Here is an 18,991-nt window from a genome sequence, read left to right as displayed (position 1 = left end):
TTTGGTACTTAGGTATAATTTCAATATTCTCAGCTCCCTTTCACAGCATAGCAAAAAAAAAAAAAACATAATTTATAGCAATCATCATGTTTGAGGCTAGCTTTAATAATAGATAAATTGTTTTCTAAAAGTTTCCATTGATACTTAATAAATTACCCTCATCGGAGGAGACAAAAACCTGCGCTGAATTTTAACTCAATGACGACGCACTCGTTCTTCGCTGAGTCCTCTTTTCAGCTCTGGCTCACATCCAAACATTTAGGGTAGAACAACAAAAAAAACAGCGGCAGCTCGTTCAACTGCTTTGTTATTGTTTGTGGTGCACAGTCTCTGCCACTTGTGGACTTGCCGCAGTATCTTCAAGATACACACAAGACGCTCAGGCACACTGCCGAGATATATAGTATGTGTATATATGCGTTTGTGTGTGTGTGTTGCAAAGGAAACTTTGGCGTCGTTTAAAATATTTACGACTATTTACACAGTCAATTGCGCGCCTGAACCTCACGTGACTGCAAAAAGCAATTTCATATATATATTTATATATATAATTTTGCCTCAGATGTAATTTAATGTTGTGCTTTGTGCTCTACGTTCGTAAATAAAGTAAAAGTCCCGGGAAAGTAGAATACAATAAATAACGCAGCAAAGCGTAAGTTGAAATAATCAAAGCGAGCCGCAAAGTCGACTGAAAAGCCTACGTTATATTTACGATGTCTCTCTTTCTGTGGGTATAGAAATGTGTCTGCGTGTGCGAGTGTGTAGAAAAAATATACAACAATTCATTATAGGCGTATCTTTGGCTGTGAGTCTGTATCTATATCCGTGTGTCTATGGCCTGGACCGGCGTTTATTTAACTTAAAATCAATAACCGGCTAACGAAAATTTCAAATACGTTTATCATCATAAGGCTCGTTGCACTGATGGTGTTGGTGTTGCCTTTCTTTCTTGGCAACTTGGCGTATACGTGATGTGTTGCGTGATTTGCCGCATGATAAGCATTGTGCGAGCTTATGTGTGGCCAACGAAAATAATGATTGATTGATGTGAGCTGATCTGAAATGAAAGCCGGAAAACTTTGATTTTTAGTTAAACTAAACAAGACCGGAGACAAGGAAACGAATAGCGGATTCGGTCACTGAGATTGAAGGAGGTTTTTATTAATATCAAATTTTCAATTTTGGGCATTGAAGGCCGCAGGCCTAAAGTTCATTCAACCCTGCTATGAGTGAGTTTTGCTGGCAATTTAATAGAAGAGAATAATAAGTGAAATTCATATCTTTATTTTAAGCACAGCAATATATCAACTAAATTGGAATCAGGTCTCTAATAAAAATGAAGCGCCATGAAGCTTAAGGCGAAATATTACGAATAATATTTTAAAGCCCGAGCAGTAGATTAGCACCAACAACAACTCTCTGTTATTAATAGGTTCATGTATACGTATATAAAAAATAATAATTTTATACGCCAACTTAATAGATTGAAACATATAAAGTATGCCATATTATTTTTTCTGGTGAGCACAAGCCAACCAAGCCCCAATGAAGAAAAATTAAAAAAAAATTGAATATGCTAAAGCGAATACAGAGGAATACCTCGTTTGTAGCTTAAAAGTTTGCTAAAAGTTTTATTTTAAAATTTTAATGGAAACTATTAAACTGACGTATCTAGAAAACGTAATTAAAAATAATGCTATATTAATATCAAAGTGGGGAAATGCTTGTTATTTAACTTTTATTATATTACAAACAATTACCTAACAATTTGAAAAACCTAAGCTCATTTATGGAATGTCCGTTTTGCTCTGCATTTGTCTGTTCGTATACTTATTTTTGTAAGTATGCATAGTGTGCAAAGTTCTGTTATTATATTGTTTATAATATGCAACAATTATAGTATTACTATACTTTATTGTATATAGATGATGTAGATGGCATTATATATATATATATTACATATCCGTATACACGAATGCCACGGCTATACATAAATATTTATTTATACACTTATTGCTGACTTCGATAATTGAAAAAACTATATCTGTAAGTTATCACTGACTTCTTCTATAGATGACTTTAAAATATATATAAATATATATGCATTTCAAATATATATATTAAAATATATATATTCCGAGTCTGCCAAAAAACTATATCATCTTTAGTTTATAGTTCGATTCTACAAGGAAGATAATCGATGTGCTTGTAGAGGGGATACAAATAGACTTGTGAGTCTTAAAATATACTAAAAATATATTAAGAGCAAATCATTTGTAATCTGTTACCCCCGACTACTAAAGTCGAACTTGATACATAATTGATGCATTCGACAGATAGATTGATGCATAGATTAAGAGTCGGTAAAGGTTGATAAGTATTGATCGCCCTCTATATTTAGACTTTTAATGGGATTCCATATTGGATTCCACTGCCTGTTATGCATTTCCAACACGGCATAAGTCGAAAACATTTTCAAATCATAATCTGAAATGGCTTTTGATTTTTTAAAGAAGCATAAACTTTTCTCATGGTCAAAGCACTTGGTAAAGCCATAAAGTTAAGCTTGGGAAAAAGCAGCCGAGTCAAGGCCAAGCCAATAAATCAAATGCAGCTAAGCAAACATTTCCGTTTCCGTCTGTGACTTCGCATAAAAGGGGGTAGGAAGGGGCAGGATAAGAAAAAATTGTGTCGAAACTGGAATTGCGCAAGTTTCCGCTTAGCCGGGGCCAAATTGCATTGCCTTATGGACCGGGGTCTGCTTTGAAGTCCAATTGCATTTTGATTGCCCAGCTGAAAATCTAATCAATTGATTTATTTGTCAATATAATTGAATGCGCTTATTGCGAAATTGTGACGCTGTTTGTGCAACGCCTTTTCGCACTTTCATATTCAGCGAGCAAATACAAATTACAAATAGAAGTCCACTTAACGAGGTGTGTGTGTGTGTGTGTGTGTGAAAGTGTCCTTTGTTTGCACAATTGATTGCCGGCTACAGCCAGCTGCTTTTGTTATCCTGCAGCCAATTAATATTGACACAGCGCTGGGAATTGCATGCCATGGCATGTGCTGTGACCGCCTGTTCTGTGACTCGTTACATGTCACTGCACTCGTTATCCCCGTTGGCCAATGACTTCCAGCTGCATTCTAATTGCTTGGCTAATTTAATAGACCACTTTTATTGCCTACTACTCTCACATTGATTATTGTTCTTTATGTGTTTCTCTCTAATATGCAGGCGGCCATCATCAGAGAGGGCTATTTACTGAAGCACACTTGGTCCTTTCAGCGCTGGCGTCGTCGTTATTTTCGTCTAAAGCGCAGTCATTTATATTATGCCAAGAACGCCAAGGTAAGACCATCGCATATTTCATATATATTATAATATATATATATTTTTTTTTTCCATTCCTATTTGATTGTTGTTAATTGTTAAGTATTTTAAATTGTACCCTTATACTTATACCAATAAAAACGTTTTTCACCTCAGTACCATTTTTCTTTTTTTATTTCCAAATAAAATACTTGAATATACAATATAAACTAAAAAATGGCCTATTTTATTTTTAACTAATTTGTAAGCTCTAAAAAGCTTTAAGCTTATATTTATTTTTATTCGAATGCTTGAAACGAAACTATCTGGCAAGCTGAGAAATTAAAATTAAAAGAAATCCAGTAAATTAATTATTAAAAATTAAATTTTGTCTTAAAGCAAAATTATATTTGGAAAATATTGAAAATATATTAAAAACAAAAATTTTTTTGTAATTTTTTTAAATAATTGCTAAAACGAAACTCACCCCAATTTTACGATATTGTAAGCGAAATAAAATTCAGGACAATAGAAAACAATTTTAGGACTGTAGATCGAATGAAATTGAAAATATTTGACATTAAAGGAGATTTTGTGCGAACTATCTGCTGAACTTAAAGGTAGATCTTTGAAATCTGAAAAATATATTTTAAAATTAGCTTTAGACTTATCTTGACATAAGCAAAAACTTCATTGAATTTTTTTATTTTTATATTTCCATTACACTAAATATTAACACAAAACTTTAGTATTTAAATACATGTTCTTTAAGGCAGAAAATATGGCCAGGTACCTGGCCACTCGTTGCGTTGGCAACAAAGTAGGGCAAAGCACAACAACCGCTGCAATCTGCTGGCGAGTGTCCTTCGAAATATAAAACAACAGTAGCCTTTGTTAACTGCATCGAACAATAATCAAATTCCAGCCAGCACTCACATTAATTCTGCCTAATTGCCAATTGAACAGCTGCGCTGCGATACTCTGCGTATACGTAACGCAGCAACCGGATGCTGCGCTGGAAATGGGCTATAGGTCGGGGTACTTAGAATTCGTTATTTGAGGCACATGCAATTTCCTGCCAATTAGGAATTGCTGCAACAGGAAACAAAAAACATGCAGCTGACACTGATTGGTACTACACAGGCACTGTGTGAGCTGACCTTTTGCATTTGCCAGATTCATTTTTATTGTACGCTTCAAGCGCCTCCAATTACGAAATAAAGTTACCGCAACTTGAAAGCAAACACTGACAAAATACTACAAAGCGAGTCAGAAATTAGATTAGTGTTGGGGCTACGAGCATGACAGGTGACAGATGCTCTGACAGGCAGCCAAATTGTTTTATTGCGTGCACTCTGTGTGCACCGACAAAAATGAGTGAGAATATAATTCAATCAGCAGGCTACCAGTTGCTGCTGACTAAAAAATGTACATAAAAGAACACAGACACATTCAAAATACATTTTCATTCATTCAATTACCGCAAACGATTTAATTAGAGGAGGTGACCTCCATTCCAATACTTATCAACACCAAATTATTAATTTGTTTGCCCAGGACATTAATCAACAGAATGAAGCTAATCAGCAGACAAATCTACTTTTGAAATGACACCCAGTTGCCAGTTACCAGTTACCAGTTACCAGTTGCCATTACCCATTTATCAGTTGAACGCAGCTATGTACAAGTGTTACCCAAATGGGGTCATCAATACAATGCCCAAGGTCTTTCTGCTTGAATTGAGTAGGACATGACCTGCTAATTGCACAAGCATAATGGAGAGTGAAATTTTGGCAGAAAAGTGTCGCAGCTGCTAGGCGCAGAGAGGGGTAAACAAAGATGAATTGTAGCAAAAGTAAAAGCTACACTCTATTCTAAAAAAATTTATTGTTACTCTAAGAGTGCTAAAAACTATATGAGAAGATTTAGTTTACCTGAAAAATTACTTTAAATAAAAAAAAAACAAATTTATTGTTTAATTTACCAAGGCATTAGAAGTCTTCTACTATAAAAAAAAAAAAATAAACTGTCATCTCAAACTGAATAATGTATTCCACTCTATAGCTATATTTTTATGGCTTATGGTAACAATCATTATAAATATGCTAAAATATTTCTGATTAATTCCACTGCGAAAGTTTCAATTAAATAAAAAATTCATTTAATACCAGATACCCTTAATTATCTCGTATCTGTCTATTCTTGTAAATAAAGTGTCCAATAAATTATGTGGAATTACAGTTGGTAAAACGCTTTAAACACGTTTACAGAACGCTCGCTCACATCAAAGTGCTCGACTTTCAAGCATATCATATTCGTCGACGTTTCACCTTTCATGTGAATTACCTGTGACTGATTTTAATTTGATTGCTTTCGATAACAACAGCAAAGTAGTTCTTCAAATTGCATTGGGCCGAAAATAGATGCAGGCACTTGTGTCAAACATTTGTGTTCGACTGCGTTATGAAAGTGCAATAACAATATTGCGCATACGTCATGTGAACAAAGCAGCAGATGACGTAGCTGCGTGTTGTCGTTTTTAGCACTTGCGGGGGATGTTATTCAGTCAACTGTTGTGTAGCTTAAAAGATAGACTACATGTCGTTACATAATGCCTTTATTTAGATATATCCTAAATACGATTAATTAAATTTTAATTAATTCCCAGCCTACTGTAATTCTTGTTTTAACTAAGCTGATTTACAAGTAGCCTTCTTTAAGTCTTGCTCTTTCTCTCGGCATTTCGGCATTTGTCATTTGAGTGGAGCACAACAGATAAAAGTAATTTAACGCTTGACAAATAGATTTGGGGCTATATTTCAAGGTTAATATTGTGTAGCAAATAGCAATTTGTAAAACAGCAGCAACAGTTGATGACGATGGAGTTGCCTAGGCACTTAGAAACTCATTAAACGGCATGAAATTTTCAATTATAATTACGCATACGCCACGTTGTGCCGAGTGGCTTAACTGCTCGGTAATTTGTTGAGTTGCGAGCAAAAACTGCACAAACAAAAGCAAAATAAGGGCAGTCGCCGAGTCTTAGCCTTAGCCTAAGCCTAAGCACTACGACCCTCATAAAGGCTGAGGAACAGAGCAAAAAGATAACGCTCTCAACTCACAAACGATGACAATGATGAGGTATGCCAGATCCCGTTGAAATTACGCCTATGTTAATGATGGCGTTCGCCATCGTAAAAGCGCAAATTTTTGTTTGCATTCTTTTCGGCGTTCCTTTTTTGCACGTTGTTGTGCCCAAAGCTGCGGCTGCTCCTGCTGCTGCTGCTTTTCCTTTGCCTTATTGCCACGCTTTTCTTACTACTTGTTTCTGTTCCTCGCACGAGACACGCGGCCGGGACGACAACAAAAGCAACATTTCATTATTCACCACAGTTGTAAATCGTAGCGATACCCACCTAAGCGGCGTTGACATGTGCTCGCTTCCATGCCAGTGTGTGTACACGTGTGTGTGCGTTTTTGTTTTGACACGTAAAAGCTCTGCTTTGATGAGAGAGTGAAAGAAAGAGCGGCAGGAACGTAAGCTTTCAGGCAGCGTTGCCAGACTGCGCACTACACGCAACGAAGCCAAAATAACTAAGTTAAATATATAATAATTGTACAATGAATAAATAAACCAAATAATTACTAAAATAAAAACAAATATCAATTAAAAATTTGAGACTTATTAAATAATGCCTTTATTTTATTTTCAATAATTTCTAAACAATTAACGTAATTATTATAAGCATTATAAACTAATTAATTAAAAAAAACTTAAAAGCAAATATAATAAAAAATTAAATAAATGAAATTATTACAATAATTATTATAAAAATAATAATTAATTATTAATAAAGCACTAACAAATATAAAATATATATAATATATAAATTCTCGATCATAATTAATCTATATCTGATCTTTTTGTCTCTTATTATCTCTCTGATTTTTTCTAAAGCAATATGCTTTTGTCTCTCTCTATCTGTCTCTCTCTCCCCCTCTCTTTCCTTTTCGTTTCCTATCTTTCTGTCTCTCTCTTTTACTCTCTCTTTTACTCTCTCTCCCCCTCTCTCTCTCGCACTCTCTCTCTCTCTATGTTTATAATAATTTGTTTCGTTTGTCTGCTTGTCTGTTAAATCTGATTAAAACCGAAAGTTTCATAAAGTTTTATGCTCAGTGTAGACCACTTCAGTAGAGCAAGCTTTTTTCGGCTACTTTGAAGCCACCCCGCTGCGCGCACCTGTAAATATTTGTGTCCTGCCAACACCCTTAGCCTACATTTGGGGGGCGGCTCAGCCGCTACTCAGCCAGTCTGTCTGTGGTGAGTTTCGTTTGGCGGCCAATAAAAGCAACTGCCATGCCGAAGACGAGCTCAGTGCAAACTCAACGAAGCAACGTGGAACAACACAAATCAACTGGCAGCCAAACCAGGACTCTAAACAACAAACAATAAATCATAAAATAATACAAAAAAAAAAAACTATAAACAAATACTAAACAAAATTAAATGTATATAGAAACCAGTACTCAAAAAGAAGTTCTTAAATATTTAGTGAAACCTTAGAAACCTTTGTTATAATTCCAAACGACTTTAACTTAATGTGTGTGCCAAAATAAAAGTTTCTTTGACTTCAAATTTGACCGTTTAACCTGTGTAGACGTAAGCTCCAAAGCCCTAAAAACTAACCAAAAAAGTCTTTTATGCATCGTAAAGTGAAGCAACAGCATACATCGCTGGCTTAACGTTATAGCTAGCCACAAAAGCGATTTTTGTCATAGTTGAGGTAAGTTCCATTTAAGTAGGCCCATTTAAGTAACTTGTTTATGAAATGCTTAACACACATTCGACTATTTATACTTGTATTTGGGTCATGGTCCACAGCCTTAAGTGCAGCAGAAAACGGACTCAGTCAACTATAAAAGCGACTCGAATTCTTGTTCGCACTTTCCCAAAGTTCTAATTGATTTATTAAGAAACTTGATCTGGCCTGTTCCCAAATGTCAAGCTTAATCAATGTCCAGCTCGTGCTTTTAAAATAAAATGCTTGCAATGAATAATTGGTTTAAGTCGAAATCTTGTCAGGAATTGATTGAATTAATTAAGAGCAAAAATGTTGAAGTGTAAAAATGTAATTGAATCAAAATAAAAAGCCGTGCAGAAATGGCGAATACCAAATCTTCTCCGACGGAATTTGTCAACGGAGATAAAGGTATTTAAATACAATAATAGTAGAATAATAGTAGTGATAATATTCATATAATATCCAAGATGACAATAATACAGTGTGAATTATCAGAGCTGAATAAAATATAAAATTATTAACATGATGTTGCATAACAAAATAGTAATGCAATAGAATTTTCCAATTTAAAAGTAAGGATAAAACTCTCAACTACAGAATTTTGATAGATATTTTGGAAGACAGGAAAACTTATTAAAGCTGTAAGCTATATATAAAAATTTCATTTAAATTATTTAATTTTATGTAATTTCTAAGTAAGGTAACTATAAATATTTGTTAAAATAGATCTTTTACTATATATTATAATAATGTATTTATTAATTTTACTATATATTATATAATTTGTTTCAAAAATAATTGTTTGAGCAGTTGCTTAAATGTTAAGCAGAAAAACATGCATCTTAACGTCATTTCTAAGCCAAATATCTCAATAAAAATGAAAAGAGATAAAAAGTAAAACAAGTCAGGTTAGTTAGTTAACACACAGGTGCACATTTAGTCTAGTCTTTTTACTACTGCAAAGTACAATCAACCCAATCGTAGGCAAAAAAAGACGGAAGGAAAGATATGATTTTGACAGTTTGCACATACTCAGGCATTAACCTAATAAATTGTGTCTGGGCTGCCGAAAGTCGTCGCTCTAATGGCAGCAGAAGCAGTCTGTGACTAATTATAACAATGAAGGCGATAAGAGCGTAGATAGAGAAAGGCAGGCAGTGCGCACGACTTTCTACTCGAGTTGGGATACGCTTGTTGGGCTGCAAAAAAGTGATGGGCGGAGCTGCCAAACAATCAGCTAAAGTGACATTTATACTGAGATAATTACCCTAAATTCTATGCACACACGCACAAGCGCGCAGAGAGAATAGCTAAATATACAAAAAGTGACAAAAATTGCAAAAATGAACAAGTGATGGAGGGCGCAAACTAACGAAAAAAGAGATAAAAGAAGCAAAGAAAACATGTGTTTGAGCAGCAGGTGCGATAGACAGAAAGCAACAATAAGCTTTGTAATTGCAGCAAGTCCTGCATGTCCTGTATGTACCGTGTGCCTTTGTGTATATGCTGATAATAGACTAGAGCGCCAACACCTAAAGTCCTTTGCATATAGGCAATGCTATATGTGCAATTGTTGCGTGCCCTGAATGGCGAGCAGCGGGCCTTGTTGTCCTGCCGTTGTCGTGCAATATACATTCTGTTATCCTGCGCATGTTTATTGTGTTTACACTGCCTGTACACACACACTGCAGCGTGTCCATTAACATATCCGTGTTAAGGTATTTTGTTTGTTTTTTGTATCTTTGTTCTCTTTTTCAAAAAGCGATTAAGCGTTCATTTTATGACCGCACCCTACGTTCTGTGCGTATGTGTGTGTGTGTGTTTCAGTATGCGACGGTAATTTGGCTCGTGTCTGCTAAGATTTTCTCGATACACCCAGTGGGGCGTGGTACATCGGGACATACTATATCTGGTTGAACAGTTAAACGCTCTTAGTTAAAGTGCCGCACATAGTCAAATTTAAAAAAAAAAGAACAAAAATGTATTAGATATATATACGTCCACAGCAAATCGGGTAAAACTGTATCTTAAACATTTAAAGACCTACAACACCAACGTTAGGCACTGATCAATGATCAAAATGAGCGTGGCGAATGGGGAATAATTATAAAACTATAAATATCAATTGGAAATATATCCTCGTGTAGATAAACTACCTACAAAAATATATATTTTATATATCCATGTCCATAGGAGAAGACCAATCAGAAAAATCTAATTACTCTAAAGTTTTTGAGCTCAAAACTTAACAATTCGATAGATAATTCAGTTGTGGACATTTTCGAATAGATCGATGTACCGAAATGAAAATAAATTGTATTATCAAAATTTTGGAGCCTTAGGCCCAACAAATTTTAAAGTTATGTTTTTGTGGACTCCTTCCAAGGACTGAACATAAATGATATATCTTCACCTACTAGGAAAACCTGTAACGTCCACAGTTTGGCGAGTTCAGTTGCCTATTGACTTACCAAAAACTGTCTACAATTGACTCTTAAAGGCGGGACACATAAGAAAACCTATATCAAAATTTTAAGTTCAAAATTGGCAGCTAATTAGTGCAGATTCCCTCTTGAGACTTTCCAAAAAAAAATATAACTCTGCTTGCATCGTGAGCGAGTATTATGCAGTATATGACGCCAGATTCCAGTAGTCTTGCCTATTTTATTGCCTATTTTATTTAGGCAAAACCGTGCTCACAGTCATTGACAGAAACACGCGTAAAGCGTCAGCAAAGACATTAAGCAATTGCAGATTAAGGCTGAAGCAAAATAACAGCCGAATTGGAAAAGTAGCTGAGGCACATATAGATTAAGCTGGGATATAAAAAAGTTTTTATTACCTATGTCAACTGATACATAAAAGCATATATTCGTGCACGTATATGAACTGTAATTTCCATTTATCTTAGTTGAATAAATATTTAACTTTCAATTAAATTTGTTTTATTTACTCTCTGTGGAATGTTTCGTGCACATATCAAATTCCACATATAATTATCAATAATTCCGCACATTACAAATGCACTTTACGTGCCTGAAAATACACGATCCCCTTAATTGGCATTTAATATGCAGACGCATTTTACTAATTTAGCCGAGAATGTCAACTCTGACGTCACAGTTTATAATTGCATGTGTGCACTTTTATGCGCCCTGAATTATTGAACAGACAAGTAAATGTAAAGTATTGAATATCATCGGACCTTGATAAGGGCATATATGTGAGGGCGTCAAACTGGCTGCAACATCTGAAAAGAAAAGAAAACGCTCAAAGTCATGAAATACTGCCTTAGTATATATCACAATAGGTGTGATATAGGAAGTTTCCCATTTTTCCCTGAAAGTCCCTCTAAAAATACTTTTATACATAGTTCATTTGGTAACTAATATACCCATTTAACTAATATACCCATAATTAATTTCCGAACATGCTGACCCATTTGTGTGGCCAGCGAGGCATTAAAATTGCATTTAGACAGTCGAAAATTGGTTTGACTTTTTGCTTTAAAGGTCAAATTAGAGTACATATTGGTATAAAATGCAGGCCAACATTAAAAACAAATGCACAGACTGCACGAAAAACGAATCTAATTGGATAAATACAAAGTCTGACAGATGCCAGTAGAAGTTGAGTCAGTTGAAAGTTAGATAATCACAGCTGAGTTTATCATGCATAAGAGAAATGCATTTAAGGACAGACAAACGTTGAAAAGAGGAAGGCATGGATGGCTAGTTAGATACACTTAAATACAAAACTATGTATTATGGCCTTGACGAAGCAAATTGTAAGTCGAATTTGAGTGAGACCCAGTTTCGTATGCAGCAGAATTCTACTCGAAATTTTGGTAAAATTCATATCAACTTAAATAAAACAAATTAAAATTGTATAACTTATATACATTATGTCAAGCAATTTATTTATTTAGATGTAACTCAGAGTTCATTCTTGATGACGATATTACTTTTATTGCCAGAGCTGTAAAAGCCCTGAGCTAAATGATGTTCAATTATTTACCTTATACATTAATGAGACGTAAAGAAAGCGAGTACAGTTGAGTCTAGTCTCTAGTCAATTGTGCTGATTGCATCAACCTAAATTCCTTATTCCGAGGCTGTTTTTATTGCATAAGCCGAGTCGTAATTGCGTTACATAAACCCAGAGCAAACACACATAACATATGAACAAACACATTGGCTGACACACTGGCATACCGTGCGTATGAGCAACGTGCCTTAATGCTTAACTAGCAGCAGGCGCACTCAACTGTGAGTGCAGCAGGATAGGTAAGGACGTTACAACAGAGGGGGTACTTAAAAGAAACATGGCCAAACTTGCCTGACTTGCTGACATTGCACATTGCAGGCATATACATAAATATTTACAAACGAATTTTAAATATTTTGCCAAATAAATTGCAAATTTGCGAATTACAGTAACCGCCTTACTTATGAGCACATACAGAACTTTGCAGACATACGTATACTGATATAGGTATACATATCTGTTATATACATACACACATTCTGAGCCCAGTCACAGCTGTGTAATTTTTTGGCTACTTTCACTTTTGTGCGCTGGGGCTTTGGCGTCCTAATTTATGGCCCACAATGCCATATGAGGTCGCTGCCACGACAGTCACGTGCCACAGAAAGGGCTCAACATTTTGTTGATTTTCTTTCCTATTCGGTTCTTTTCGGCTGTGGGTAAAATCGATGGCACAGCCTTGACGTGGGTGCCAGGTCACTTGGCAGCAGATGCATTGATTTAAAACAAAAGAGCATAGCCACACACGCACACACACACTCATACACACAACCGCACACACGCATTCATAACGATTATTCAGGCCAATTGGTGATTCTTATTCCTGTTGTGAGCATATTATTTGATTATTCAGATCAATTGTTGGTTTTTATTCCAGTTATGTGCATATTGAGTGTAAACAGTGGCAAATTGCACTTGAATGAAGTTGATTAATTTGTCTTGAATAAAATTTTGTTGTTATGCAGATAAATATCTTTCAGCTTATTTACATATATATTTATATTTATATATACGTATATATATATATATACGTATATATAATATATATGTCGCCGCGTCAGTTTAGCCAGCTTGCATTTTAATTTATACTCCTACAAATGCGCCTAATAAGGTTTTTCCCGGGTCACAAGTCCAAGTCCACTTCCAGAATGCCAATTTATAGTCGCTTCATAATAATAATAACGACCCTGTTCGAATGGCCTAAATATTCATCTCATTCTGATTTGGCAACACCCGGTACAATGTTCAGTAACAGTTATCTTTGTCTCGCAACTCTCAGCAACTCTGTACAACATCAGCATCAAACAGACTCTGCTGTTAAATTCACAGTATCACCTCGAATTATATTATATATTTTTATGCTACTATTATAAAGAGCTTCAATTTTTATATAAAAAAATATTCCTGAAAAGCTATCTTAATAACTATGTAGGACTGCAAGCCAATCGATGGCGCTTTTAAATGAGTCTAAAAATTTACTTCCTTTCTTGTATTTGTTCAATATTTGTTTAGAGGATACTTCTTTTTAACAGCATAAAGTTGTAAGTGATTCATTGTTTAGGGATATTACATACAATATATATTTATTTAAATATATCCATATAAATACTTTCGTCTAAGTTTGCTTAATAACGTCAAAGTTATCGTCGGCGCTGCCTACCAACAGATGGCGTTAGTTTAATCAGCATAAACATCGGGAGCACATGTTGTCTGCCGGGCTGCTTTGCATACGCCTTGTTCTCTCTTTATTAAGTTTTAGTGCCCGACATGGGCATAATTTGGACCTAAACTGTACGCCCCTTGACTCGCCTAATGAACTTGTTTATTTGCAGCACGTGCACTGAATGAAAAGCCTTGAGAGTGCGTTTCGCACAACAAGTATCGACACACAGATGCGAGTCTATGACTTGTAGGCATGTCAGTATGCGTGACAGTTTCAACTTATATCTCTGCCGAGGCGAGCCTAGTAAAAAAACGCGCACACAAACACTAGACTAGATGATGATGATGTTGAAGAGAAATGCGCACGTAACTGACATTGAAAACAATTTTTTCTGTTTTTCCATTTGACTGCTTACATTGTTTTTGGTTTTTTGAATACATTTTCATATTTGTATGTCTGAATAAGAGATAAACTATTGTGTGGCTTTGAAGGGAGCACGAAAGAGTTTATTTTTTCTATTAAGTGTGTCATAAAGGCCACACCTTGAGCTTTATTGTAAAGATAGATTAGAGACTGCAAAATTTTGAACACATATAATTTATCATATTTATATGTATTATATATATAATATATATTTTAATTTATCATATATATATATATTATATATTACATTATTTTAAATATTTCATATTTTGCCTGAAAATACGGTTTTATTTGAAATATGTTCATTTTCATTTAGTTCAGCGGCGGGCATGTGGACAGCAAGATATGACCAAGTGTCCTCATCATATTGACGTAGGAGACATGTTGGCAGCTAGCATGTTCCGCTTTATGTTTCCGCCTGTCTAGGCAAAAAGAAACGAAGCTACGTTTCATTTTTCTCTTCTTGGCTCGAACTGTTTTGCGTGCTGCATACAAACGACAGATTAGTTGAGGCCCCAAGCGTTAACAAGACGGGGGTTGTGGTTGGGGCTGTGCCTAAGATCTTATAGATATTATCGAGGGCGTAGGTTAAGCAGGGGCGTGGCCAGGCCAGGACAATTGACCAGCTGTGCTTGTGTGTGCACCCCATTGTGCTGTATATCAATAAGTATACTTATTCGGTTATTGGCAGTTGACAACGCGTGGTATGCGTAATATTTCGTTTCAGCTATTAAATTGCTGTCAGACGTCTAAGCCGAGAACTTTGCCTTGCTTGCGTGTTCTTTCACAATGGCTTGTTACGTTTATTGTGCACAATTATTTATCTGATGCCAATCACATTTAAGCATATGACAACTGTGAGCCTGACATCTACAGACAAAGTCTTGTCTTTAACTTTTATTAACATTGCCTTTCGTTTCTGTCATGCGAGCCGGGACAAAGACATGTCCAGAGCCCATGCAAGTTTTTAAAAAGAAACATGAGTACTTCGAAATTTTAAGTATTGAGTATGTTTCTTAAGCCGCTATGACACATAATGGTTTAAATACAAAACTAACTGGAAAATGAATTAAACTTCTTGGGATGCCAGGGCACGCGTCTATTGTCGGTCGTGCACAATTACTTATCCACTATTTCACACATTATGCAGCACTTTGCTTATCAACATTTGCATTTTGATTGCAATTTATATTGTATACACTTGCGGGGGCTAGAGTAGTGGAATGTGCCACAGAGTATGTGAGGCTTGTTTGCATCTGTCTCTGTGGGAGAAGCTGTCTTGGTGAATCCGATGGGCTCAAGGGTATTTCATCTACGACTATTTTTACACAAATGCAAACTCACAATCAACTAAGAGAGCGGCTCTAAATGAAATTCATAAATTATATATAAGCGGCATGAGCAGCAGATCAGCCATAGCTTGGCTTCCGACGTGAATTTATATGAATCATATAAGTATTTGCTTATATAAGTGCTGTAGGCATATAGAATGGAAAAGCGAAAAGCTATTTCACATGCATGCATGGCCTCAAGGGTACATTTGGCTAACAAGCGTACTAAATGTACTACAAAAGCGTTGACGGTTAACAGTTGACGGTTGACGTTGACAGTTGAAGTGTTCAACAACACAAGTGAAGAGCCATATGTGTGTGTGTGTGTGTGTGTGCCCCTGCTTGTGCGACTTTCAGATGGCACGGAATGAAAACGTCAACATTTAACATTCCCAAAAACTATTTCCACCTGAATTTCTACTTTAAGAAATTGACGAAGAAACCGCCAAGCTAAAAGGTTAGGCGAAATTTTAAAGGAATGCCGTCAACAGTAAGTGGGTAGAGCAATGTAATTTTAATATAGGTGTTAAGCTTACCACAAAACTTAAGATCAAAAATATTTCGAGAAATTGGGTCAGTTTTGATTTATCAGATGTCCAGATGCCTTCACCAGTTACCTGCCTATCCAATAGACAGGTGCTTTTCAAAGGGAATGTTGCTTGTGCATTGGGCGCCCGCATTCAGGAAATAGAAATGCGCCGCAGTAATTGAGGCATGTGGCAGCATCCGGCGGCACTCAAGGCACACATTCAAGGCCACTTTTGCAGCATACATTTGCGGGCAGACTAAAATGTTCAGCGTTGGGCATCCACATGGCGACAAGCGAGACTAAGCAATCTAATTGTGAGTTATGGCCTACCAAACTGACATTTCACCTTGATGAATGGTCGACTGGGACATAAGCTGGCCGCAGGCAAAACAAATAGACGCGCTCATGCTCAATCATTCAGCTTTAAATTTCATCCTCATTGGGGCACAAAAGAAGATTCAGTTTCTATTATACACATTTTCATATCTTATAATAAATATTTCTACAAACTGTACTTACTTGACGTACAACAAAAAATGTTACAATAAAGCTTACAGCACAATAGCTGAATAAAGTTGGTAAAAGCATTGCTGAAATAAAAATAATAATCACAATTATAGCTGGACAGCCAGCCAGAAGATTTAGCTGGAATTTCACCTTTGTGCTGACAATGTGGACAATGTCGCATTTGGCTAATTAGGTTCTACATATTGTAGTTTGTATTTAATTAAAGTTTTCTTCGAAACTGCAACGAAACAGAATTACGTACATAAATACTTTACATTAAATAAACTTTTTACTCTGTTCAAGACTTTTGTTTTGTATTTACGCACTTTAATTCATTGAAAAACTTTTTAAATTCATTCAAGCTCGAAAGACATTCAAAGAACAGAATGAGAATTTAAATAATACACAATAAGCGCACAAAATGCAAAGAAGCAGAAATTTCTTTTAACGCCCAAGAAGCAAAAAGGGTCGAAATAACTTTGTAGCCTTAATTTGTTTTACCTGGGCCAAATGAATCGCTCGTGCGACAAGAGAATGTTTAGGTTTCTAATGAAAGGCAAATGCAGGCTATTGAATTTGGCTAAGGGAAAACGGTGCTTTATTTTCGCATTATTACGTTCGATACGTAATAAGGAAAATGGGAAATGACAAAAACGTTTCAGATGAGACGGGCCAGAAAGCGAAGCCTGAACCATTGACAGCCCAAAATGGTTGTCGAGTGACGCAGTCGCAGGGTGTCGGATGGTCAGCTTTCAATTATACGGCTATTTAGTAGAAGTCTGCGTCCTGACAGGTTCGTTGACAAGGCATACAACTTACAGCCCAAATTGATTTATTTACTAAAGTATATTCTCCTCTTACAAGTGTCATTTCTTTTATAAAGCTGCGTAAATCAATCAAAAGTGTTTTGTGCTACAAATTTGATCAGGTTTTTTCTCGTTGAACTTTATATGTGTTTAATCATATTTCAAGTGCCCTCGTATCAATTTATGTCAACAGCATTAGATTTTTAAATTGAATTTACTAAAGCACTTCACTCCGTCATTTTGGCAACAGTTTATTAGAGAATCACATTTAATAAAACTAATTTGGTGCGCGCTTCAAATGAGAAAAGTTTTCGTGGCACAAGGTAAAACCAAAATAGAAACAATTCTAAAATGAACCATGCAAACTTTTTCATTTGCATGCAAAACTAAAACTGAACAGAACTTATTAGAATGCCTCAAGTAGAGAAGCAGAGGTGTAATGGAGAGCTTAGCTGGTGGGATAGGTGACCATGAAAACTAAAAATAACATCGGCGTTGCAACTTAATTAAATAGTGCTTACACCCTGCTTAGGGAGTTACAGTAAAACATAAAGCTAACTGTATAACAACGTTATAAGGAGTCTATAAATGAATACAAATATAACTGAATATATATATTTAGATATGGAAACACCTATCAAATAGAAGTATTTCATAGTAGAAATAATAAAAAACATTTTTTGTTTTTTATTTAAATTATTATAATTTTTTATTCATTTTTTAAATTGACCAATTACAATCGAAAATATTACCTGTTTTTGATTTTAATATATATATATATATAACTTTGTCATCTAACACGTACTTAGACATCCAACATCTACTTGTTCTTTAGTAATTTGATATTTAAAGTCTTTAAAATTGGTTAATTTTCAAGTATTTATTTTAGTATAATTTTCACTTCGCTTTGATCTCTCGATCAATTTCGATTTCGGGGCTTTAGGGTATTTTCTAGTCCATAACATCATGATTGGAACTTTTTTAATTTTAATGCTGTATAATAAACCTTGTCGAAGCGCTCAACAAAAGGTTGCACGTCGCCTATGTACAGAAAATATAAGACAGATACAAATAAAACGAGAGAAAGGAAGATGGAGTTTGGTAAAAGCTTGCTTAGGTATAACAGATGAGTAATCATTAACAGCTCGTTGATCCAGCTTAGGACCCGAAAACTAAAATGCTTTTCAAACTGTTTGCAGAGCCCGCACATTCTCACCACAGCACGAACTCAAACCCAGGCCTAAAGGTGCCGCAACCACTCTTCTCCTGCCTGTGCCTCTTTACCATCAGGTGTTGGCAGACAGGCTTTGGCTAAAGGCGAGTAAGGCTCGCATTGACGTGTTACGTTAAGGTTTACGTCTCTTACGTCGTTGTGGCCTGTTACGTGGCCTTAAAATTTATGCACGGCTTTATGATAAACATAAATCTTTCACACGCCTTAAGATGATTCGCATTACTTACAGCTTTTTCAGCCATTAGTTGAGGACCTTAAAGGATTTGTACATCATTTGGTTTATGTAGTTTTGATGACGCGACCTTTATGAATATTAATTTTGTGGCCAACGTACAC

The 18,991-nt window shown here is 35.6% G+C and overlaps 2 protein-coding genes across 7 annotated transcripts in view; both read left to right on the top strand.

Moving 5' to 3' along the window:
• LOC111602695 (diacylglycerol kinase eta-like) overlaps window positions 1-18,991 on the top strand; it is a 30,816-nt gene that overhangs the window by 2,668 nt on the left and 9,157 nt on the right. Inside the window, exon 2 of the mRNA XM_023319927.2 lies at window positions 3,239-3,352. Coding sequence (XP_023175695.1) covers window positions 3,239-3,352 — 114 coding nt within the window. The remainder of the gene's footprint in view (window positions 1-3,238; window positions 3,353-18,991) is intronic.
• Window positions 7,805-18,991, top strand: part of LOC111602734 (diacylglycerol kinase eta) — a 42,561-nt gene continuing 31,374 nt past the window's right edge. For all 6 annotated transcript variants that reach the window (XR_002751632.2, XM_023319985.2, XM_023319986.2 and 3 more), the window contains exon 1: window positions 7,805-8,097. The gene's annotated coding sequence lies outside the window, so the exon portion shown is untranslated. The remainder of the gene's footprint in view (window positions 8,098-18,991) is intronic.

The sequence above is a fragment of the Drosophila hydei genome, unplaced genomic scaffold (genome assembly GCF_003285905.1).
Source record: "Drosophila hydei strain 15085-1641.00,03,60 unplaced genomic scaffold, DhydRS2 tig00000063-arrow-pilon, whole genome shotgun sequence".
Classification (NCBI taxonomy): domain Eukaryota; kingdom Metazoa; phylum Arthropoda; class Insecta; order Diptera; family Drosophilidae; genus Drosophila; species Drosophila hydei.
This window is presented reverse-complemented; position numbering and strand designations above follow the sequence as displayed.